Source organism: Salvelinus namaycush, unplaced genomic scaffold (assembly GCF_016432855.1).
Source record: "Salvelinus namaycush isolate Seneca unplaced genomic scaffold, SaNama_1.0 Scaffold110, whole genome shotgun sequence".
NCBI classification, from domain to species: Eukaryota; Metazoa; Chordata; class Actinopteri; order Salmoniformes; family Salmonidae; genus Salvelinus; species Salvelinus namaycush.
In genome coordinates, this window is record NW_024057787.1 from 160671 (window position 1) to 187725 (window position 27055).

At 38.2% G+C, this 27055-nt stretch overlaps 1 protein-coding gene across 1 annotated transcript in view; it reads left to right on the forward strand.

Annotated features, from left to right (window-relative positions):
* The window catches only part of LOC120035736, a 106010-nt gene that overhangs the window by 44059 nt on the left and 34896 nt on the right, over nucleotides 1–27055 (forward strand). Inside the window, exons 2-3 of the mRNA XM_038982297.1 lie at nucleotides 460–646; nucleotides 1467–1709. Of these exons, the coding sequence (XP_038838225.1) occupies nucleotides 460–646; nucleotides 1467–1709 (430 nt within the window). The remainder of the gene's footprint in view (nucleotides 1–459; nucleotides 647–1466; nucleotides 1710–27055) is intronic.

Sequence of the window (27055 nt, forward strand, 5' to 3'; positions counted from 1 at the left end):
CCTACCCCACACTAACCCTACCTACCCCTACACTAACCCTACCTACCCTACACTACCCCTACACTAACCCTACCTACCCAACACTAACCCTACCTACCCAACACTAACCCTACCTACCCAACACTAACCCTACACTAAACAAATCAAAGGGTCTCATATTGAACCTGGAGTAGACTGGTAGAACACATCAAAGTTTAACTCAGATGTGAGACAGACTCTTCTCTGGAATATACTACAATAGTACAGATATCAGACTGACCGTCTCTATGTATCTCTCTCTCTCTCTCTCTCTCTCTCTCTCTCTCTCTCTCTCTCTCTCTCTCTCTCTCTCTCTCTCTCTCTCTCTCTCTCTCTCTCTCTCTCTCTCTCTCTCTCTCTCTTCCAGTCTCTATGAGCGTCAGTCCTGACAGATCTCAGTTCTTTGAATATGAGTCTGTCTCTCTGAGCTGTGAGGTTCAGGGGAACTCTACTGGATGGAGAATGGTGAGGAACACATCGAGAGGAATCCTTTCAGAGTGTAATACTGACTGGGGAAAACAACAAGGGTCTTCATGCATCGTGTCACTAATACCATCACACAGTGGAGTGTACTGGTGTGAGTCTGGGTCTGGAGAACACAGCAATGCTGTCAACATCACAGTACCTGGTATGTCCACAAACACCATCTACTAACATTATAGTGTTTAGTGGTTCATCTGGTTTTAGATAGCTGATGTTATGTTTAAATATGATGTTTATATATTATATACAGCTGGAGCTGTGATCCTGGAGAGACCTGTTTATATATGATGTTTATATATTATATACAGATGGAGCTGTGATCCTGGAGAGACCTGTTTATATATTATATACAGATGGAGCTGTGATCCTGGAGAGACCTGTTTATATATGATGTTTATATATTATATACAGATGGAGCTGTGATCCTGGAGAGACCTGTTTATATATGATGTTTATATATCATATACAGCTGGAGCTGTGATCCTGGAGAGACCTGTTTATATATTATATACAGCTGGAGCTGTGATCCTGGAGAGACCTGTTTATATATGATGTTTATATATTATATACAGCTGGAGCTGTGATCCTGGAGAGACCTGTTTATATATGATGTTTATATATTATATACAGCCGGAGCTGTGATCCTGGAGAGACCTGTTTATATATTATATACAGCTGGTGCTGTGATCCTGGAGAGACCTGTTTATATATGATGTTTATATATTATATACAGCTGGTGCTGTGATCCTGGAGAGACCTGTTTATATATTATGTTTATATATTATATACAGCTGGAGCTGTGATCCTGGAGAGACCTGTTTATACATGATGTTTATATATTATATGCAGATGGAGCTGTGATCCTGGAGAGACCTGTTTATATATGCTGTTTATATATTATATGCAGCTGGTGCTGTGATCCTGGAGAGACCTGTTTATACATGATGTTTATATATTATATGCAGATGGAGCTGTGATCCTGGAGAGCCCTGCCCTTCCTGTGACTGAGGGAGATTCTGTGACTCTGCGCTGCAGATATCAGGGAACTCCCTCTGACCTCACAGCTGTTTTCTACAAAGATGGATCCCTCATCAGGGCTGAGTCTTCAGGAGAGATGACCATCCCTGCAGTATCCAAGTCAGATGAAGGACTCTACAAGTGTACCAACTCTGAAGGAGAATCACCAGAGAGCTGGATGACTGTGACAGGTGAGAATATGAGAAACCTTGACATTCAGATTATCTGGTTCTTCTTTACACTGTTAAGAGGTGCTAAAACCTGCATCATGAGACGTTACATTCATAATAGTAATAATCTCTGCTTGGTCATTAGAAGTAATTCATACCATTAATCAGATCACAGTTTCTAACTATTTACTGTGTTGTTTCCTCTGGTGTGTTTCAAGATGGAGGCTCTGCCTCATCCTCCTCTCCTACCCCCTCTCTCCTCCTCCCTCTGTCTGTCTCTGGGTTGGTGGCTGCTCTCTCCATCTCTCTGATCATTCTACTGGTCCTGTTCTGCAAGAGGAACAAAGATGTAGCAGCTGAACCCAGAGATGTTACGTATCCTGACGTTAGAATCATACAGGACCCAGAACCCAGGAGAAGGAGAGGTACACACACACACACACACACACACACACACACACACACACACACACACACACACACACACACACACACACACACACACACACACACACACACACACACACACACACACACACACACACACACACACACACACAAAGTACAATGTATTTCTGTCTTTAACCCATTGTCTCGTCTCCTCCAGAGAAGTCTCCAGGAGATGATCCAGTCTACTGTAATACTGTATAACACTATACCACCACAGGTACTGTAATACTGTATAACACTATAACACCACAGGTACTGTAATACTGTATAACACTATAACACCACAGGTACTGTAATACTGTATAACACTATAACACCACAGGTACTGTAATACTGTATAACACTATAACACCACAGGTACTGTAATACTGTATAACACTATAACACCACAGGTACTGTAATGCTGTATAACACTCTAACATGAATGATGTAGCATGTTGTGTTATGAATGATGTAGCATGTTGTGTTTGTTATGAATGATGTATCATGTTGTGTTATGAATGATGTAGCATGTTGTGTGATGAATGATGTAGCATGTTGTGTTTGTTATGAATGATGTAGCATGTTGTGTTATGAATGATGTAGCATGTTGTGTTATGAATGATGTAGCATGTTGTGTTATGAATGATGTAGCATGTTGTGTTATGAATGATGTAGCATGTTGTGTTTGTTATGAATGATGTAGCATGTTGTGTTTGTTATGAATGATGTAGCATGTTGTGTTTGTTATGAATGATGTAGCATGTTGTGTTTGTTATGAAGGATGTAGCATGTTGTGATTGTTATGAATGATGTAGCATGTTGTGTTTGTTATGAATGATGTAGCATGTTGTGTTTGTTATGGATGATGTAGCATGTTGTGTTATGAATGATGTAGCATGTTGTGTTTGTTATGAATGATGTAGCATGTTGTGTTATGAATGATGTAGCATGTTGTGTTTGTTATGAATGATGTAACATGTTATGTTTGTTATGAATGATGTAGCGTGTTGTGTTATGAATGATGTAGCATGTTGTGTTTGTTATGAATGATGTAGCATGTTGTGTTTGTTATGAAGGATGTAGCATGTTGTGTTATGAATGATGTAGCATGTTGTGTTTGTTATGAATGATGTAGGATGTTGTGTTTTTTATGAAGGATGTAGCATGTTGTGTTATGAATGATGTAGCATGTTGTGTTTGTTATGAATGATGTATCATGTTGTGTTTGTTATGAAGGATGTATCATGTTGTGTTATGAAGGATGTATCATGTTGTGTTATGAATGATGTAGCATGTTGTGTTATGAATGATGTAGCATGTTGTGTTATGAATGATGTAGCATGTTGTGTTATGAATGATGTAGCATGTTATGTTATGAATGATGTAGCATGTTATGTTATGAATGATGTAGCACGTTGTGTTATGAATGATGTAGCATGTTGTGTTTGTTATGAATGATGTAGCATGTTGTGTTATGAAGGATGTATCATGTTGTGTTTGTTATGAATGATGTAGCATGTTGTGTTATGAATGATGTAGCATGTTGTGTTTGTTATGAATGATGTAGCATGTTGTGTTATGAATGATGTATCATGTTGCGTTATGAATGATGTAGCGTGTTGTGTTTGTTATGAAAGATGTAGCATGTTGTGTTATGAATGATGTAGCATGTTGTGTTATGAATGATGTAGCATGTTGTGTTATGAATGATGTAGCATGTTGTGTTATGAATGATGTAGCATGTTGTGTTTGTTATGAATGATGTAGCATGTTGTGTTATGAATGATGTAGCATGTTGCGTTATGAATAATGTAGCATGTTGTGTTTGTTATGAAGGATGTAGCATGTTGTGTTTGTTATGAATGATGTAGCATGTTGTGTTTGTTATGAAGGATGTAGCATGTTGTGATTGTTATGAATGATGTAGCATGTTGTGTTTGTTATGAATGATGTAGCATGTTGTGTTTGTTATGGATGATGTAGCATGTTGTGTTATGAATGATGTAGCATGTTGTGTTTGTTATGAATGATGTAACATGTTATGTTTGTTATGAATGATGTAGCGTGTTGTGTTATGAATGATGTAGCATGTTGTGTTTGTTATGAATGATGTAGCATGTTGTGTTTGTTATGAAGGATGTAGCATGTTGTGTTATGAATGATGTAGCATGTTGTGTTTGTTATGAATGATGTAGGATGTTGTGTTTGTTATGAAGGATGTAGCATGTTGTGTTATGAATGATGTAGCATGTTGTGTTTGTTATGAATGATGTATCATGTTGTGTTTGTTATGAAGGATGTATCATGTTGTGTTATGAAGGATGTATCATGTTGTGTTATGAATGATGTAGCATGTTGTGATATGAATGATGTAGCATGTTGTGTTATGAATGATGTAGCATGTTGTGTTATGAATGATGTAGCATGTTATGTTATGAATGATGTAGCATGTTATGTTATGAATGATGTAGCACGTTGTGTTATGAATGATGTAGCATGTTGTGTTTGTTATGAATGATGTAGCATGTTGTGTTATGAAGGATGTATCATGTTGTGTTTGTTATGAATGATGTAGCATGTTGTGTTATGAATGATGTAGCATGTTGTGTTTGTTATGAATGATGTAGCATGTTGTGTTATGAATGATGTATCATGTTGCGTTATGAATGATGTAGCGTGTTGTGTTTGTTATGAATGATGTAGCATGTTGTGTTATGAATGATGTAGCATGTTGTGTTTGTTATGAATGATGTAGCATGTTGTGTTATGAATGATGTAGCATGTTGTGTTATGAATGATGTAGCATGTTGTGTTTGTTATGAAGGATGTAGCATGTTGTGTTATGAATGATGTAGCATGTTGTAATATGAATGATGTAGCATGTTGTGTTATGAATGATGTAGCATGTTGTGTTTGTTATGAATGATGTAGCATGTTGTGTTATGAAGGATGTAGCATGTTGTGTTTGTTATGAATGATGTAGCATATTGTGTTGTGAATGATGTAGCATGTTGTGTTATGAATGATGTAGCATGTTGTGTTGTGAATGATGTAGCATGTTGTGTTATGAAGGATGTAGCATGTTGTGTTTGTTATGAATGATGTAGCATGTTGTGTTATGAAGGATGTAGCATGTTGTGTTTGTTATGAATGATGTAGCATGTTGTGTTTGTTATGAATGATGTAACATGTTGTGTTATGAATGATGTATCATGTTGCGTTATGAATGATGTAGCATGTTGTGTTTGTTATGAATGATGTAGCATGTTGTGTTTGTTATGAAGGATGTAGCATGTTGTGTTATGAATGATGTAGCATGTTGTGTTTGTTATGAATGATGTAGCATGTTGTGTTATGAATGATGTAGCATGTTGTGTTTGTTATGAATGATGTAGCATGTTGTGTTATGAATGATGTAGCAAGTTGTGTTATGAATGATGTAGCATTTTGTGTTATGAATGATGTAGCATGTTGTGTTATGAATGATGTAACATGTTGTGTTATGAATGATGTAGCATGTTGTGTTATGAATGATGTAGCATGTTGTGTTTGTTATGAATGATGTAGCATGCTGTGATTGTTATGAATGATGTAGCATGTTGTGTTTGTTATGAATGATGTAGCATGTTGTGTTTGTTATGAAGGATGTAGCATGTTGTGTTTGTTATGGATGATGTAGCATGTTGTGTTTGTTATGAAGGATGTAGCATGTTGTCTTATGAATGATGTAGCATGTTGTGTTTGTTATGAATGATGTAGCATGTTGTGTTTGTTATGGATGATGTAGCATGTTGTGTTTGTAATGAAGGATGTAGCATGTTGTGATTGTTATGAATGATGTAGCATGTTGTGTTTGTTATGAATGATGTAGCATGTTGTGTTTGTTATGGATGATGTAGCATGTTGTGTTATGAATGATGTAGCATGTTGTGTTTGTTATGAATGTAGTAGCATGTTGTGTTATGAATGATGTAGCATGTTGTGTTTGTTATGAATGATGTAACATGTTATGTTTGTTATGAATGATGTAGCGTGTTGTGTTATGAATGATGTAGCATGTTGTGTTTGTTATGAATGATGTAGCATGTTGTGTTTGTTATGAAGGATGTAGCATGTTGTGTTATGAATGATGTAGCATGTTGTGTTTGTTATGAATGATGTAGGATGTTGTGTTTGTTATGAAGGATGTAGCATGTTGTGTTATGAATGATGTAGCATGTTGTGTTTGTTATGAATGATGTATCATGTTGTGTTTGTTATGAAGGATGTATCATGTAGTGTTATGAAGGATGTATCATGTTGTGTTATGAATGATGTAGCATGTTGTGTTATGAATGATGTAGCATGTTGTGTTATGAATGATGTAGCATGTTGTGTTATGAATGATGTAGCATGTTATGTTATGAATGATGTAGCATGTTATGTTATGAATGATGTAGCATGTTGTGTTATGAATGATGTAGCATGTTGTGTTTGTTATGAATGATGTAGCATGTTGTGTTATGAAGGATGTATCATGTTGTGTTTGTTATGAATGATGTAGCATGTTGTGTTATGAATGATGTAGCATGTTGTGTTTGTTATGAATGATGTAGCATGTTGTGTTATGAATGATGTATCATGTTGCGTTATGAATGATGTAGCGTGTTGTGTTTGTTATGAATGATGTAGCATGTTGTGTTATGAATGATGTAGCATGTTGTGTTTGTTATGAATGATGTAGCATGTTGTGTTATGAATGATGTAGCATGTTGTGTTATGAATGATGTAGCATGTTGTGTTTGTTATGAAGGATGTAGCATGTTGTGTTATGAATGATGTAGCATGTTGTGTTATGAATGATGTAGCATGTTGTGTTATGAATGATGTAGCATGTTGTGTTTGTTATGAATGATGTAGCATGTTGTGTTATGAAGGATGTAGCATGTTGTGTTTGTTATGAATGATGTAGCATATTGTGTTGTGAATGATGTAGCATGTTGTGTTATGAATGATGTAGCATGTTGTGTTGTGAATGATGTAGCATGTTGTGTTATGAAGGATGTAGCATGTTGTGTTTGTTATGAATGATGTAGCATGTTGTGTTATGAAGGATGTCGCATGTTGTGTTTGTTATGAATGATGTATCATGTTGCGTTATGAATGATGTAGCATGTTGTGTTTGTTATGAATGATGTAGCATGTTGTGTTTGTTATGAAGGATGTAGCATGTTGTGTTATGAATGATGTAGCATGTTGTGTTTGTTATGAATGATGTAGCATGTTGTGTTATGAATGATGTAGCATGTTGTGTTTGTTATGAATGATGTAGCATGTTGTGTTATGAATGATGTAGCATGTTGTGTTATGAATGATGTAGCATGTTGTGTTATGAATGATGTAGCATGTTGTGTTATGAATGATGTAACATGTTGTGTTATGAATGATGTAGCATGTTGTGTTATGAATGATGTAGCATGTTGTGTTTGTTATGAATGATGTAGCATGCTGTGATTGTTATGAATGATGTAGGATGTTGTGTTTGTTATGAAGGATGTAGCATGTTGTGTTATGAATGATGTAGCATGTTGTGTTATGAATGATGTAGCATGTTGTGTTATGAATGATGTAGCATGTTATGTTATGAATGATGTAGCATGTTATGTTATGAATGATGTAGCACGTTGTGTTATGAATGATGTAGCATGTTGTGTTTGTTATGAATGATGTAGCATGTTGTGTTATGAAGGATGTATCATGTTGTGTTTGTTATGAATGATGTAGCATGTTGTGTTATGAATGATGTAGCATGTTGTGTTTGTTATGAATGATGTAGCATGTTGTGTTATGAATGATGTATCATGTTGCGTTATGAATGATGTAGCGTGTTGTGTTTGTTATGAATGATGTAGCATGTTGTGTTATGAATGATGTAGCATGTTGTGTTTGTTATGAATGATGTAGCATGTTGTGTTATGAATGATGTAGCATGTTGTGTTATGAATGATGTAGCATGTTGTGTTTGTTATGAAGGATGTAGCATGTTGTGTTATGAATGATGTAGCATGTTGTGTTATGAATGATGTAGCATGTTGTGTTATGAATGATGTAGCATGTTGTGTTTGTTATGAATGATGTAGCATGTTGTGTTATGAAGGATGTAGCATGTTGTGTTTGTTATGAATGATGTAGCATATTGTGTTGTGAATGATGTAGCATGTTGTGTTATGAATGATGTAGCATGTTGTGTTGTGAATGATGTAGCATGTTGTGTTATGAAGGATGTAGCATGTTGTGTTTGTTATGAATGATGTAGCATGTTGTGTTATGAAGGATGTAGCATGTTGTGTTTGTTATGAATGATGTAGCATGTTGTGTTTGTTATGAATGATGTAACATGTTGTGTTATGAATGATGTATCATGTTGCGTTATGAATGATGTAGCATGTTGTGTTTGTTATGAATGATGTAGCATGTTGTGTTTGTTATGAAGGATGTAGCATGTTGTGTTATGAATGATGTAGCATGTTGTGTTTGTTATGAATGATGTAGCATGTTGTGTTATGAATGATGTAGCATGTTGTGTTTGTTATGAATGATGTAGCATGTTGTGTTATGAATGATGTAGCATGTTGTGTTATGAATGATGTAGCATGTTGTGTTATGAATGATGTAGCATGTTGTGTTATGAATGATGTAACATGTTGTGTTATGAATGATGTAGCATGTTGTGTTATGAATGATGTAGCATGTTGTGTTTGTTATGAATGATGTAGCATGCTGTGATTGTTATGAATGATGTAGCATGTTGTGTTTGTTATGAATGATGTAGCATGTTGTGTTTGTTATGAATGATGTAGCATGTTGTGTTTGTTATGAATGATGTAGCATGTTGTGTTTGTTATGAAGGATGTAGCATGTTGTCTTATGAATGATGTAGCATGTTGTGTTTGTTATGAATGATGTAGCATGTTGTGTTTGTTATGGATGATGTAGCATGTTGTGTTTGTTATGAAGGATGTAGCATGTTGTGATTGTTATGAATGATGTAGCATGTTGTGTTTGTTATGAATGATGTAGCATGTTGTGTTTGTTATGGATGATGTAGCATGTTGTGTTATGAATGATGTAGCATGTTGTGTTTGTTATGAATGTAGTAGCATGTTGTGTTATGAATGATGTAGCATGTTGTGTTTGTTATGAATGATGTAACATGTTATGTTTGTTATGAATGATGTAGCGTGTTGTGTTATGAATGATGTAGCATGTTGTGTTTGTTATGAATGATGTAGCATGTTGTGTTTGTTATGAAGGATGTAGCATGTTGTGTTATGAATGATGTAGCATGTTGTGTTTGTTATGAATTGTGTAGGATGTTGTGTTTGTTATGAAGGATGTAGCATGTTGTGTTATGAATGATGTAGCATGTTGTGTTTGTTATGAATGATGTATCATGTTGTGTTTGTTATGAAGGATGTATCATGTTGTGTTATGAAGGATGTATCATGTTGTGTTATGAATGATATAGCATGTTGTGTTATGAATGATGTAGCATGTTGTGTTATGAATGATGTAGCATGTTGTGTTATGAATGATGTAGCATGTTATGTTATGAATGATGTAGCATGTTATGTTATGAATGATGTATTATGTTGTGTTATGAATGATGTAGCATGTTGTGTTTGTTATGAATGATGTAGCATGTTGTGTTATGAAGGATGTATCATGTTGTGTTTGTTATGAATGATGTAGCATGTTGTGTTATGAATGATGTAGCATGTTGTGTTTGTTATGAATGATGTAGCATGTTGTGTTATGAATGATGTATCATGTTGCATTATGAATGATGTAGCGTGTTGTGTTTGTTATGAATGATGTAGCATGTTGTGTTATGAATGATGTAGCATGTTGTGTTTGTTATGAATGATGTAGCATGTTGTGTTATGAATGATGTAGCATGTTGTTTTATGAATGATGTAGCATGTTGTGTTTGTTATGAAGGATGTAGCATGTTGTGTTATGAATGATGTAGCATGTTGTGTTATGAATGATGTAGCATGTTGTGTTATGAATGATGTAGCATGTTGTGTTTGTTATGAATGATGTAGCATGTTGTGTTATGAAGGATGTAGCATGTTGTGTTTGTTATGAATGATGTAGCATATTGTGTTGTGAATGATGTAGCATGTTGTGTTACGAATGATGTAGCATGTTGTGTTGTGAATGATGTAGCATGTTGTGTTATGAATGATGTAGCATGTTGTGTTTGTTATGAATGATGTAGCATGTTGTGTTATGAAGGATGTCGCATGTTGTGTTTGTTATGAATGATGTATCATGTTGCGTTATGAATGATGTAGCATGTTGTGTTTGTTATGAATGATGTAGCATGTTGTGTTTGTTATGAAGGATGTAGCATGTTGTGTTATGAATGATGTAGGATGTTGTGTTTGTTATGAATGATGTAGCATGTTGTGTTATGAATGATGTAGCATGTTGTGTTTGTTATGAATGATGTAGCATGTTGTGTTATGAATGATGTAGCATGTTGTGTTATGAATGATGTAGCATGTTGTGTTTGTTATGAATGATGTAGCATGTTGTGTTTGTTATGAATGGTGTAGCATGTTGTGTTTGTTATGAATGATGTAGCATGTTGTGTTTGTTATGAAGGATGTAGCATGTTGTGTTATGAATGATGTAGCATGTTGTGTTTGTTATGAATGATGTAGCATGTTGTGTTTGTTATGGATGATGTAGCATGTTGTGTTTGTTATGAAGGATGTAGCATGTTGTGTTATGAATGATGTAGCATGTTGTGTTTGTTATGAAGGATGTAGCATGTTGTGTTTGTTATGAATGATGTAGCATGTTGTGTTAATTATGAAGGATGTAGCATGTTGTGTTTGTTATGAATGATGTAACATGTTATGTTATGCATGATGTAGCATGTTGTGTTTGTTATGAATGATGTAGCATGTTGTGTTAATTATGAAGGATGTAGCATGTTGTGTTTGTTACGAATGATGTAGCATGTTGTGTTTGTTATGAAGGATGTAGCATGTTGTTTTATGAATGATGTAGCATGTTGTGTTTCGTGTTGTGCTACAAAAAACTGACCGTTTTTAAACAATTAAAAGTTGGCAATTAAAAAATAATATAGCTGTTGGAACACCAACTAAGCCAGAACTCTGTTTAAGAGGTTGGATATTGACGGATAATTGCTAAGAGCTGATGAATCTAGATTCCTTTTCCCCAGAAGAGGTCTCATCATAGCAGTTTTTAGTGCAGTGAGGAAAGACCCTGTGAACAGGGAGGGATTAACAATAGCTTGCACTTCTTCAGATATGCAGTTCAAAACTGTTTTGAAGAAGGTGGTGGGGATAGGATGGAGAAGGCAGGTAGAAGGTTAAGTTGTGATGTCACTTTCCTGACCATCTCGGTGTAAACCAGGGAAAATAAATCCACAGTGCCTTTGTGTGGTAGGCTAGTACACATATCATCAAACTCAAAGTTCACATTGGTTTGCGGAGGTAGGATTTATCAGGCCATCAATGGTTGAGAAGAGTACTCTCTAATTATTCTGATTATTAGTGATCAAGTTAGAAAAATGAGCCCATCTGGCATTTCTAATGGCCTTGTTATATATGATGCTCTCTCATTTCTAATGGCCGTGTAATATATGATGCTCTCTCATTTCTAATGGCCTTGTTATATATGATGCTATCTCATTTCTAATGACCTTGTTATATATGATGCTCTCTCATTTATAATGGCCTTGTTATATATGATGCTCTCTCATTTCTAATGACCTTGTTATATATGATGCTCTCTCATTTCTAATGGCCTTGTTATATATGATGCTCTCTCATTTCTAATGGCCTTGTTATATATGATGCTCTCTCATTTCTAATGGCCTTGTTATATATGATGCTCTCTCATTTCTAATGGCCTTGTTATATATGATGCTCTCTCAGAATATCATAATGGACCTGCAACTTTGACTTCATCCAAATCAACTCTGCCTTTCTGCAGTTTCTCTTTAATGTATTCGTTTCTTCACTCATCCAAGGGCCTCTCCATTCGGATGTGTCCTTTTCCAACTTTACTGGATCTATGGCATCATTGGTTGCCCTTAATTTACTATCATAGTTATCAACTAAATCATCTCAAGAGGAAGGCAGAATAGGTGGTGGAGTATTGTTCATTAACTGAATAAAATCTGTTGCAACTTCAGAGGTAAGACAGTGTTTCATAATAATGAGTTCAGTATTACCCTGTGCTGTGGGCAACAAGGTAGTATAAATACACAGTGGTGATCAGATAAAGCAACAGCAACAATAGAGGATATGTCAATAGAAAGACCCTTGGTAATAACCAGGTCCAGAGTATGGCTGTGGTTATGGGTGGGCCTAGTAGAAAGCCCCTTGGTAATAACCAGGTCCAGAGTATGGCTGTGGTTATGGGTGGGCCCAGTAGAAAGCCCCTTGGTAATAACCAGGTCTAGTGTATGGCTGTGGTTATGGGTGGGCCCAGTAGAAAGCCCCTTGGTAATAAGCAGGTCCAGAGTATGGCTGTGGTTATGGGTGGGCCCAGTAGAAAGCCCCTTGGTAATAACCAGGTCCAGAGTATGGCTGTGGTTATGGGTGGGCCCAGTAGAAAGCCCCTTGGTAATAACCAGGTCCAGAGTATGGCTGTGGTTATGGGTGGGCCCAGTAACATGTTGGATAAAGTCCATAGAGCTAAAATGATTCAGAAATGCAATGGCCTTGGAGTCAGTCTCTTTGTCAACATGAATATTAAAATCGCTTTTATCATAGTTTTCAAGAACAATAGACAATAGTGCAGAGAATTCAGTAAAGATAGTGGGGCAGTGGTTTAGTGGGATACACAGCACGGGTGGCTGAAATGTAAAATGCTCTGGTCTGGTGGCTGACATATAAACAGTGTCGTGTCTTTGCTATCATTAAATTGAAGACTTATAGTTTTTATCAAAGATTCCTGTAATTAGGGATTACGCGATCAACTGAGTTGTAACGTAACTAATTAGGGGGCACCAGGGAAAGTAGTCAGATTACAAAGTTATAATTTCCCAATATAACCTTTCAGATATTTTCATATCTGATCAATAGTCTTCTAATTAATGATTTATTTACTTTACCTCACGTTAGTCTCATTCCAAACGTCATAAATCTTTGATTATCTGCACGAACCCAGTCTTCACTATGAGTCATCCATACATCAATTGTCTTAAGTCATTTATTTATTACTAACTAATTAATTCACAGAAATGCATAAACAAACAAACAAACTTAAAAATAGTTACATGAAATGATGGGAGAAATATGCCCTAGTGGAACCGGTGGCTTGTTAGACAAAAAGGAAAATGGGGGGTCGATTCAGAAGTCACTACAGAGTATACTCTTTATAACAATTGACATGCTAATCCTTACACATGAACGCTCACTCATTCGGGAACAATTGCAATCAATATATATATAGTTACGCTCGGTGTGCGTCGTCTTGATCGTTGGAGAGAAGTTAGTTTCTGTTGGAGATTCGTCGGTCTCTGTCTTGGCTATTGTGGATGGTTCAGAGTGACATTCGTTATAGAATGATTGTTTCGGCGGTTGTCTTTCTTCGCGTTCAATGATACCGAATTCCTTGCTGCAGACTAGTAGTCAATATCAACGACTTGTTCTTATTCGTCTAAGAGTTTAACCACGTGGTATGGTTAAAGATTGTTACTTACTTAACCTGTCTGACTCTGGTGTTCCGCTAGCGGAACTCCGCTAGCGGGGTGTTTTTCTGCTAAAGGGACAGGACAACTTCACCGCATCAAAGGGACGATGGACGGGGCCATGTACCGTCAAATTAAAATTATAGACTGATAATTTCTTTGTCAGTGGGCAAACGTACAAAATCAGCAGGGGATCAAATACTTTTTCCCTCACTGTATGTTTTGTTCGAAAATGTGCGTATTTAGAGCTGAAATCAGTGGTTACACAATATGCTAACGTAGCATCTTTTTCCCAGAATGTGCAGATATTTCTATTAGACTCTCACCTATTCTGACCAAATAGCTATTCATAAACATTACAAAAAAATACATGTTGTATAGGAAACGATAGATTCATTAGTTCTTAATGCAATCGCAGTGTTAGAATTCTAAAAATATTTTCATTACAACATAAGGCTTAGTTATGGTAAGTGAAAGCCCAAAACCTGAACGCAAAAATAATAGTACACAGTTCGACAGATATATGAAATTGCATCCCAAAATGGGTTCTACCTTTGGTGATTTTCCATCAGAATGTTGTACAAGGGGTCCTTTGTCCAGAACCGTCTTTGTTTGGTATCAGAACTTCGTTTTTCCCTCTTGAATTAGCAAGCACACTGGCCAAGTGGCGCGAAGCTATCCTTCCTGAACATATGCAGACAAAGCAACACGCCTAACGTCCCGAAAAAATTTCAAATATCTAATAAAACTATATTGAAAAAACATACTTTACGATGATATTGTGACATGTATCAAATAAAATCAACGCAGGAGATAGTATTCGCCCATAACGACAGCTTTTCAGAAGGCAATAACAGGTCCCAACACGCGCCTTGCAGAAAACAGAAAATGGGGGACACGTTGTTCCAAGAGGATGTATTCCACCTCAGAACAAGATAATCAACTAATTTCTCCTCTCACTTCCTCTTGACATCCAGGGGAAGGTGTATGACGTGCACGTATAGTCATACGTATCATGCCCATTTATAGGCAGGTCCTTGAACAGAACATAGATTTCGGTTTTAGAAACTAGAGAGTGTTTTCTATCCAATAGTAATAATAATATGCATATTGTACGAGCAAGAATTGAGTACGAGGCCGTTTAAATTGGGTACGATTTTCCCCCAAAGTGAAAACAGCACCCCCTGTCCTCATCAGGTTAACCTTCGTTCTCCTCCTAATGGAGAAAAACATGGTCTAATGGTAATTTCTCAGAGTTGGCTTTTATTCAGATAGCAGGAAGGGGCTGTCCTTGGATGTCTGACCCCTACTGGGCTCAGGGCAGTCCTTGGATTTAGTTCAAATACAACAGGGATTTGTATTTTTTTTCATTAAACAGTCCAAAATGAAATTACACAATTATACAAACAGTATCATACTCACTCATTCATTTTATACAACAAACAGATGTAAACCTCATATCTGAGGTTATTATATAAACAGCGGTATGGTAATGTAGTCCCACAGTAGTCCCATAATGTAGTCCCATGAATTTCCCACATGGGGACAAATGGGCATGTTAATAGCTGGACTCCCCACCGATCTTTAATACTTTTTCCGGAACATGAAATCTGTTCGTACCTCAAGTTCTGTGAGGTGGAAGAAACCTGTTTGTCCTGAAAGTTTACCCTCTCTCTAATACTGTTTGGCCATGAGGAGATTCTCAGGAATGTACGACGTCTCTCTGTGATCACAGCATGGGTTGAAGGAGGAAAGGGGAAAGGTAGGGAGAGGGGGATGGAGTTTGCAATACCCAAGCAGGCAACATCATGACAACAGTATAACATGATGCTCTGGTCTGGTGGCTGACATTTAACAGTATAACATGATGCTCTGGTGGCTGACATTTAAACAGTATAACATGATGCTCTGGTCTGGTGGCTGACATTTAAACAGTATAACATGATGCTCTGGTGGCTGACATTTAAACAGTATAACATGATGCTCTGGTGGCTGACATTTAAACAGTATAACATGATGCTCTGGTGGCTGACATATAACAGTATAACATGATGCTCTGGTCTGGTGGCTGACATTTAAACAGTATAACATGATTCTCTGGTGGCTGACATTTAAACAGTATAACATGATGCTCTGGTGGCTGACATTTAAACAGTATAACATGATGCTCTGGTCTGGTGACTGACATTTAAACAGTATAACATGATGCTCTGGTCTGGTGGCTGACATTTAAACAGTATAACATGATACTCAAAAGACCCAAAGTCACCAAATTAAACTTCCTTACAACTGACAGCATTAGTAAAAATAGAGGCTGTTCAGAGCAGGAGATCTGTGGCTGTTTGAGGTTAGAGCTATTTGTGAACCACATCACCCACACCCCCTCCCCTTTGTTGACTGCTGCAGCAGGGTCTATTTTAGTCTCCATGGGAACCTACGTATTCTGTATGATGTACATTCAGACTTCTAAACACTTAAAACACCAGTCAAACACCTGGTTGAATCAGTCATTGTTATTGGACTGTATGTTGGGATGTATAAATGTATCTAATTACACATTAAACACTGAGGCCTGTTGGGGTGTATAAATGTATCTAACTACACATTAAACACTGAGACCTGTTGGGGTGTATAACTGTTCCTGTGGTGTTGGAGGTCTTCACTGCAGTAGACTGGATCAGCTCCTCTGTCCCTCACTCATCTCTCTCTCCTCTCTCTTTACCTAGTGACCCTGTTCATCAGAACGTCATGGTGGATGGAAAAATATGCTCTCTTCAGCAGCGGTGAATAACTTTTTGAGTATAGGGGGCAGTATTTTCTTTTTTTTGCTAAAACACGTACCCATTTGAAACGGTTTCTAAACTAAAATATGCATAATTGTCGGATTAGGATAGAAAACACTCTAAAGTTTCCAAAACTGTCAAAATATTGTCTGTGAGTTTAACAGAACTGATATTGCAGGCGAAAACCTGAGAAAATCCAATCAGGCCTCTTTTTTTAAACCTTTCTGTTCTTATGCATGCCTATCATCCATTTAAAGGGATATCAACCATATTCCTTTTTCTATGGCTTCCCTAAGGTGTCAACAGTCTTTAGACATAGTTTCAGGCTTTTATTTTGAAAAATGAGCGAGAACGATCACATTGCGTAAGTGGATAGGTGGGGGCTCTCAGAGTGAGTTTTGCGCAACAGAGAAAGGCGGCCATTGTTTCTCCCGGTCCTATTGAAAAACCAACACTCCCGGTTGATATATTATCGAATATATATTTGAAAAACAACCTGATGATTGATTATAAAACACTTTGACATGTTTCTGTGGATATTATGGATATTATTTGGAATTTTCGTCTGCGTTGTCGTGACCACTCTTTCCTGTGGATTTCTGACGCGCCAAACGAACGGAGGTATTTGGATATAAAAAATAATCTTTATGGATCAAAAGGAACATATGTTGTCTAACTGGGAGTCGCGTGAGTGAAAACATCCAAAGATCATCAAAGGTGAACGATTAATTTGATGGCTTTTCTGATTTTCCTGACCAAGTTACCTGATGCTAAGTGTACTTAATGTTTTGTCGAGCGATCGATAAACTTACACAAACGCTTGTATTGCTTTCGCTGTAAAGCATAATTTAAAAATCTGAGACGACAGGTGGATTAACAAAAGGCTAAGCTATTGTTTTGCAATATTGCACTTGTGATTTCATGAATGTGAATATTTTTTAGTAATATTATTTTACTGTGACGCTATGCTATTCAGCGTTGCTGAGGACAATACCGGGATAGGTAGCACTGAGAAGTTAACCACAACCCTGTCAGTCCATCTCTTTACTTCTCCTTTCTCTTATCTTCTCTCTCAACCCTTCCCTTTTCACACCAACACACTTATCTTTAGACGCTGCAGCCTTGAACGCCATCAACAGCATCAGCAACAGAGAGGTGTGAAGTTTCCACAACAGAGTTAGAGTCAGTTTATCATGTACTTCTCTTTAGACGCTGCTGCCTTGACCTCCATCAATAGAATTAGAGTTAGTTTATCATGAGAACATACAGACACCACTGACTGGAACTATCAACAACAAGAGTTAGTTTATCATGAGAACATACAGACACCACTGACTGGAACTATCAACAACAAGAGTTAGTTTATCATGAGAACATACAGACACCACTGACTGGAACTATCAACAACAAGAGTTAGTTTATCATGAGAACATACAGACACCACTGACTGGAACTATCAACAACAAGAGTTAGTTTATCATGAGAACATACAGACACCACTGACTGGAACCAGCTGACAGTATCAGTAGTAAAGGCTTCATTACTACTGACAGAAGGAAAGGTGTAGTGTCATGTCCATGATGAATGTTGTAAAGGCTTCATTACTACTAACAGAAGGAAAGTTGTAATGTTATGTCCATGATGAATGATGTAAAGGCTTCAATGTGTTTTATATTGTAATTGTTAATGTCCAATTGGATATTTCTATAATGTCATTGTGTGTGTTTATCTTGAGCAACACCAGTGTATGGTTGCCAACTTACCAAATAAAGCTTCTTAGACCTGGAGAATCTACGTGTTGTATCCTGATTTAACCACTAGATGGCAGTGCTCCATGTGTTGTATCCTGATCTTCGTTTTTCAAGAAACAAGCCTGAAACCTTGAATAAAGACTGTTGACATCTAGTGGAAGCCATGGGAATTACAATCTGGGAGCCGGAATTACATAGGACCCATAGGTTTAAATTATAAGAGCATGGGACCTAAAAAAAAATTCTCGCCTGCCATATCAATTCTGTTATAGTCTCTGACATTATTTTAACAGTTTTAGAAACTTCAAGGTGTTTTCTATCCAATGCATGTCCTGGCTTCTGGGCCTGAGTAACAGGCAGTTTACTTTGGGCACGTCAGTCAGGCGGAAATTCAGGAAACTAGACCCTAACCTGAAGAAGTTTTAATAGAAGACTACTCGATAAGATGTGAAAATATCTTTAGAATTGATTCAGGAAATAGACTCTATAAACATTTGTTTAAATGATGTATTCAATATAGACAAGAATAATACAATAGTTAGTGTGTTATTAGTTTAACCCTTGTGTAGTCTTAACATTCTGTATCCTCCCTTTGTCCTAAGGGGAAAAAAATGACCCGCCTTCTCTAAACCCCTAAAATAAAGCAGCTTAAAAACTTATTCGGGATCAGTGTTCCTTCCACGGGACGGTTGAGCTAACGTAGGCTAATGCGATTAGCATGAGGTTGTAAGTAACAAAAAAAAATCCCAGGACATAGACATATCTGTATTGGCAGAAAGCTTAAATTCTTGTTAATCTAACTGCACTGTCCAATTTACTGTAGCTTTTACAGTGAAAGAATACCATGCTATTGTTTAAGGAGAGTGCTCAGTTTTGGACACGAAAAGTTTTTAATAAACCAATTAGGCACATTTGGGCAGTCTTGATACAAAATGTTGAACAGAAATGCAATGTTTCATTGGATCAGTCTAAAACTTTGCACATACACTGATGCCATCTAGTGGCCAAAATCTAAATTGCACCTGGGCTGGAATAATGTAAATAGCCCATCCAACTTCTTCATCCCCATACTGTATTTATTCATTTATCTTGCTCCTTTGTACCCCGGTATCTCCACTTGCACATTCATCTTCTGCACATATGTCACTCCAGTGTTTAATTGCTATATCGTAATTACCTCGCCACCATGGCTTATTTATTGCCTGACCTCCCTTATCTTACCTCATTTGCACACACTGTATATAGACTTTTTCTACTGTATTATTGACTATGTTTTGTTTATTCCATGTGTAACTCTGTGTTGTTGTATGTGTTGAACTGCTTTGCTTTATCTTGACCAGGTCGCAGTTGTAAATGAGAACTTGTTCTCAAATAGCTTAATAATAAAGGTGAAATAAAAAAAATTAAAACACATTATGGACTTTCTCTTGCATTTCAAAGATGATGGTACAAAAAATATACAAAAGAACGGTTATCTTTTACCAGATCTGTTGTGTTATATTCTGCTAAATTCCTTTCACATTTCCATAAACGTCAAAGTGTTTCCTTTCAAATGGTACCAATAATATGCATATCCTTGCTTCAGGGCCTGAGTTACAGGCAGTTAAATTTGGGTATGTCATTTTAGGCGAAAATTTAAAAAAATGGCCAATCCTTAAGAATTTTTAACCCCAAATCTAGTTTGCATGAAGAAATGTATGTCACACCCTTAGAGATCCTTTTTATATCTCTATTTGGTTTGTGATTTGGGGTCAGTATTCTATGTTCTTTAGTTCTATTATTTGTATTTCTATGTTTTGGCCGGGTAGGGTTCTCAATCAGGGACAGCTGTCTATCGTTGTCTTTGATTGAGAATCATACTTAGGTAGCCCTTTTTCCCACCTGTCTTTGTGGGAGGTTGACTTTGTTTATGGCACATAGCCTTAAGCTTCACTTTTTGTATTGTTTATTGTTTTTGTCGGCATCATAATAACAAAGTAATATGTACGCTCACAACGCTGCACCTTGGTCTACTTCATTCAACATCCGTGACAATGTAAGGGATTTCTGCCCTCACTTCATACAAGAGACCACAGGAAACTTATTTTATCAGAGGTTAGTTTGTTTAATAAGGATTGCAAGCCGGATTGCAACCCGGAGTTTACACTTACAGTAATTTGCAAGTAACACACTCAGATTTCAAGATGGTATTTTCCCTTTTTATCCCCTACTGAGGTTCACCCACCCAGAGTGATGTCCCTTAACTTTAATAACTTTAATATTTATATATTCATAATTAACAATTGCTGTGACAAAGATGTCTCTGCTAGGCAGAGTTCAGCATATTGTTATTTGCAGTTAGTTTCCCAATCCTTCTTCCTCCTATTGCTATCATGTGCTAGCAGAAGTAAGACTGAAACATAGCATCAACAGGAACTGAAAGTATAGTTTCAACAAACAGACTTTTGTACAGTTGATCTTTTCATGCACTTAGGCTATACTAGTGCTAACTAACCCTATGTGCAGAAAGGGTTAGGGTTAGGGTTAGTTAGCACTAGTATAGCCTATGTGCAGAAAGTAGTTTGTATGCAGTTTATTGAAGGGAAACAATAACAGTCTAGTTAGTTTTGGCAACATAGTGATATATTCTGATATATGGTACACTGAGGAATTCAACTATAAAATACTAGTCTTCTCCCATTTTTGAGCTCCCACCCACAAGGTGTATAAACAACAACAACAAATAATAATGAAATAAGATAATAGATACAAAACAAAAATATGAAGAACATAAATCAATCAACTCTAATTAGCACTCTGCCAATGGAGCATCCGTCCAGTGCTTTGGCACATCAATCAAATCAAATCAAGTTTATTTTATATAGCCCTTCGTACATCAGCTAATATCTCAAAGTGCTGTACAGAAACCCAGCCTAAAACCCCAAACAGCAAGCAATGCAGGTGTAGAAGCACGGTGGCTGGGAAAAACTCCCTAGAAAGGCCAAAACCTAGGAAGAAACCTAGAGAGGAACCAGGCTATGAGGGGTGGCCAGTCCTCTTCTGGCTGTGCCGGGTGGAGATTATAACAGAACATGGCCAAAATGTTCAAAATGTTCATAAATGACCAGCATGGTCAAATAATAATCAGGAATAAATGTCAGTTGGCTTTTCATAGCCGATCATTAAGAGTTGAAAACAGCAGGTCTGGGACAAGTAGCACGTCCAGTGGACAGGTCAGGGTTCCATAACCGCAGGCAGAACAGTTGAAACTGGAACAGCAGCAAGGCCAGGTGGACTGGGGACAGCAAGGAGTCATCATGCCCGATAGTCCTGACGCATGGTCCTAGGGCTCAGGTCCTCCGAGAGAGAGAAAGAAAGAGAGAAGGAGAGAATTAGAGAGAGCATACTTAAATTCACACAGGACACTGGATAAGACAGGAGAAGTACTCCAGATATAACCAACTGACCCTAGCCCCCCGACACATAAACTACTGCAGCATAAATACTGGAGGCTGAGACAGGAGGGGTCAGGAGACACTGTGGCCCCATCCGATGATACCCCCGGACAGGGCCAAATAGGAAGGATATAACGCCACCCACTTTGCCAAAGCACAGCCCCCGCACCACTAGAGGGATATCTTCAACCACCAACTTACAATCCTGAGACAAGGCCGAGTATAGCCCACAAAGATCTCCACAACAGCACAAACCAAGGGGGGGCGCCAACCCAGACAGGAAGATCACGTCAGTAATTCAACCCACTCAAGTGACGCACCCCTCCTAGGGACGGCATGAAAGAGCACCAGTAAGTCAGTGACTCAGCCCCTGTAATAGGGTTAGAGGTAGAGAATCCCAGTGGAGGGGAACCGGCCAGGCGGAGACAGCAAGGGCGGTTCGTTGCTCCAGAGCCTTCCCGTTCACCTTCACACTCCTGGGCCAGACTACACTCAATCATATGACCTACTGAAGAGATAAGTCTTCAGTAAAGACTTAAAGGTTGAGACTGAGTCTGCGTCTCTCACATGGGTAGGCAGACCATTCCATAAAAATGGAGATCTATAGAAGAAAGCCCTGCCTCCAGCTGTTTGCTTCGAAATACTAGGGACAATTAGGAGGACTGCGTCTTGAGACCTGTAACTTTGTGACCGTAGCGTACGTGTAGGTATGTACGGCAGGACCAACTCGGAAAGATAGGTAGGAGTAAGCCCATGTAACGCTTTATAGGTTAACACATATATCGAATAAAATCAGAGCCGGATATATCTAAGGCCTATAACGACAGCTTTTCAGAAAGCAATCCTGAGGTCTGTCTCGCGCCAAGACGAACGGTGAAAAGACTACACCCACGGTTCCAAGAGCTCTTGTTCGGCCTCAGATCTAGCTAGACACCCTATTCCAATTCTCACTGCCTACTGACATCTAGGGGAAGGCTTATGCAGTGCATGTAGACCCATAGATTCCATGCAAATTAATAAACTGACCCTGGAACAGAGCCTTCGATTTCAGATTTCTCACTTCCTGACAGGAAGTTTGCTGCAAAATGAGTTCTGTTTTACTCACAGATATAATTCAAACGGTTTTAGAAACTAGAGAGTGTTTTCTATCCAATAGTAATAATAATATGCATATTGTACGAGCAAGAATTGAGTACGAGGCAGTTTAATTTGGGAACGATTTTTTACAAAGTGAAAACAGCGCCCCCATATTGACAAAAGGTTAAAAGGTCATTTACCACCTTCACAAGTACAGTCTCAGTGCTATGATGAGGTCTAAAACCAGACTGAAGCATTTCGTATACATTGTTTTTTTCTTCAGGAAGGCAGTGAGTTGCTGCGCAACAGCTTTTTCAAAAAAATTTGAGAGGAATGGAAGATTCGATATAGGCCGATAGTTTTTTATATTTTCTGGGTCAAGGTTTGGCTTTTTCAAGAGAGGCTTTATTACTGCCACTTTTAGTGAGTTTGGTACACATCCGGTGGATAGAGAGCCGTTTATTATGTTCAACATAGGAGGGCCAGGCACATGAAGCAGCTCTTTCAGTAGTTTAGTTGGAATAGGATCCAGCATGCAGCTTGAAGGTTTAGAGGCCATGATTATTTTCATCATTGTGTCAAGAGATATAGTACTAAAACACTTAAAACCTGTTATGGCTGCAGCCCGGTGCCGGTACACTTATGACAACATCCAGCTCAAGTGCAGGGCGCGAAATTCAAAATATATATTTTTAAAATATTTAACTTTCACACATTAACAAGTCCAATACAGCATTTGAAAGATAAACATCTTGTGAATCCAGCCAACATGTCCGATTTTTAAAATGTTTTACAGCGAAAACACCACGTATATTTATGTTAGTTCACCACCAAATACAAAAGAGGACAGACATTTTTCACAGCACAGGTAGCATGCAGGTAGCATGCACAAAGCCAACCTAACTAACCTAGAACCAACCAAACTAACCTAGAAACAACTTCCTCAGATGACAGTCCTATAACATGTTACACAATAAATCGATGTTTTGTTCGAAAAATGTGCATATTTGAGCTATAAATCAGTTTTACATTACTGCTACCATCACAGCTACAGTCAGAAATAGCACGGGAGTAGCCAGAGTAAATACAGACACCAACGTCAAATACCTAATTACTCATCATAAAACATTTCAGAAAAATATATGGTGTATAGCAAATGAAAGACAAAGATCTTGTGAATACAGCCAATATTTCCGATTTTTTAAGTGTTTTACAGCGAAAACACAATATAGCGTTATATTAGCTTACTACAATAGCTAACACACAACAGCATTGATTCCAGGTAATCGGTAGCGATAGCACAGTTCGACAGATATATGAAATAGCATCCCAAATTGGGTCCTACCTTTGTTGATCTTCCATCAGAATGTTGTACAAGGGGTCCTTTGTCCAGAACCGTCTTTGTTTGGATTCAGAACGAACTCTTTCCCTCTTGAATTAGCAAGCACACTGGCCATGCGGCGCTAACCTCTCCTTCGTGAACAAAGTCAAACAACGCAACACGCCTAACGTCCCGAATAAATTTCAATAATATAATAAAACTATATTGAAAAAACATACTTTAGGATGATATTGTGACATGTATCAAATAAAATCTAAGCCGGAGATTGTATTCGCCCATAACGACAGCTTTCCAGAAGGCGATTCCAGGTCCAACTTCGCGCTTTCGAAAAAAAAAAAAATGGCGGACCCCTCATTCCAAGATGATGTATTCCACCTCAGAACAAGATAATCAACTCATTTCTGCTCTCACTTCCTCTTGACATCCAGGGGAAGGTGTATGACGTGTATGTATAGTCCTAAGTGTCATGCCCATTTATAGGCAAGCTCTTGAACAGAGACCTCGCTTTCAGAAATCTCACTTCCGGATAGGAAGTGGGCAGCAGAAGGAGTTCTGTTTCACTTAGAGAAATAATTCAAACGGTTTTAGAAACTAGAGACTGTTTTCTATCCAATAGTAATAATAATATGCATATTGTACGAGCAAGAATTGAGTACGAGGCCGTTTGAAATGGGCACCTTTTTCCAGGTTACTCAATACTGCCCCTGCATCCTGAAGGAGTTAAGTGTCTCTCCCGATCCCAGGCCCTGGCAGAGCTGTGCAGATCCAGAACAGCTAAGCCCTGGAAGAATACGCAGATTTAAAGAGGAGTCCGTAATTTGCTTTCTAATGATCATGATCTTTTCCTCAAAGAAGTTCATGAATTTATTACTGCTGAAGTGAAAGCCATCCTCTCTTGGGGAATGCTGCTTTTTAGTTAGCTTTGCAACAGTATCAAAAATAAATTTTGGATTGTTCTTATTTTCCTCAATTAAGTTGGAAAAGTAGGATGATCGAGCAGCAGTAAGGGCTCTTCGATACTGCACGGTACTGTCTTTCCAAGCTAGTCGGAAGACTTCCAGTTTGGTGTGGCACCATTTCCGTTCCAGTTTTCTGGAAGCTTGCTTCAGAGCTCGGGTATTTTCTGTATACCAGGGAGCTAGTTTCTTATGACAAATGTTTTTAGGGGTGCAACTGCATCTAGGGTATTTCGCAAGGTTAAATTGAGTTCCTCAGTTAGGTGGTTAACTGATTTTTGTCCTCTGACGTCCTTGGGTAGGCAGAAGGAGTCTGGAAGGGCATCAAGGAATTTTTGTGTTGTCTGAGAATTTATAGCACGACTTTTGATGCTCCTTGGTTGGGGTCTGAGCAGATTATTTGTTGCGATTGCAAACGTAATAAAATGGTGGTCCGACAGTCCAGGATTATGAGGAAAAACATTAAGATCTACAACATTTATTCCATGGGACAAAACTAGGTCCAGAGTATGACTGTGGCAGTGAGTAGGTCCAGAGACATGTTGGACAAAACCCACTGAGTCGATGATGGCTCCGAAAGCCTTTTGGAGTGGGTGTGTGGACTTTTCCATATGAATAATAAAATCACCAAAAATTAGAATAATATCTGCTATGACTACAAGGTCCGATAGGAATTCAGGGAACTCAGTGAGGAACGCTGTATATGGCCCAGGAGGCCTGTAAACAGTAGCTATAAAAAGTGATTGAGTAGGCTGCATAGATTTCATGACTAGAAGCTCAAAAGACGAAAACGTAATTAATTTTTTTGTAAATTGAAATTTGCTATCGTAAATGTTAGCAACACCTCCGCCTTTGTGGGATGCACGGGGGATATGGTCACCAGTGTAACCAGGAGGTGAGGCCTCATTTAACACAGTAAATTCATCAGGCTTAAGCCATGTTTCAGTCTGGCCAATCACATCAAGATTATGATCAGTGATTAGTTCATTGACTATAACTGCCTTTGAAGTGAGGGATCTAACATTAAGTAACCCTATTTTGAGATGTGAGGTATCACGATCTCTTTCAATAATGGCAGGAATGGAGGAGGTCTTTATCCTAATGAGATTGCTAAAGGCGAACACCGCCATGTTTAGTTTTGCCCAACCTAGGTCGAGGCACAGACACAGTCTCAATGGGGATAGCTGAGCTGACTACACTGACTATGCTAGTGGCAGACTCCACTAAGCTGGCAGGTTGGCTAACAGCCTGCTGCCTGGCCTGCACCCTATTTCATTGTGGAGCTAGAGGAGTTAGAGCCCTGTCTATGTTGGTAGATAAGATGAGAGCACCCTTCCAGCTAGGATGGAGTCCGTCACTCCTCAGCAGGTCAGGCTTGGTCCTGTTTGTGGGTGAGTCCCAGAAAGAGGGCCAATTATCTACAAATTCTATCTTTTGGGAGGGGAAGAAAACAGTTTTCAACCAGCGATTGAGTTGTGAGACTCTGCTCTAGAGCTCATCACTCCCCCTAACTGGGAGGGGGCCAGAGACAATTACTTGATGCCGACACCTCTTTCTAGCTTATTTACACGATGAGGCTATGTTGCGCTTGGTGACCTCTGACTGTTTCATCCTAACATCGTTGGTGCCGACGTGGATAACAATATCTCTATACTCTCTACACTCGCCAGTTTTAGCTTTAGCCAGCACCATCTTCAGATTAGCCCTAACGTCGGTAGCCCTGCCCCCTGGTAAACAGTGTATGATCGCTGGGTGATTCGTTTTAAGTCTAATACTGCGGGTAATGGAGTCGCCAATGACTAGGGTTTTCAATTTGTCAGAGCTAATGGTGGGGGCCTTCGGCGTCTCAGACCCCGTAACGGGAGGAGTAGAG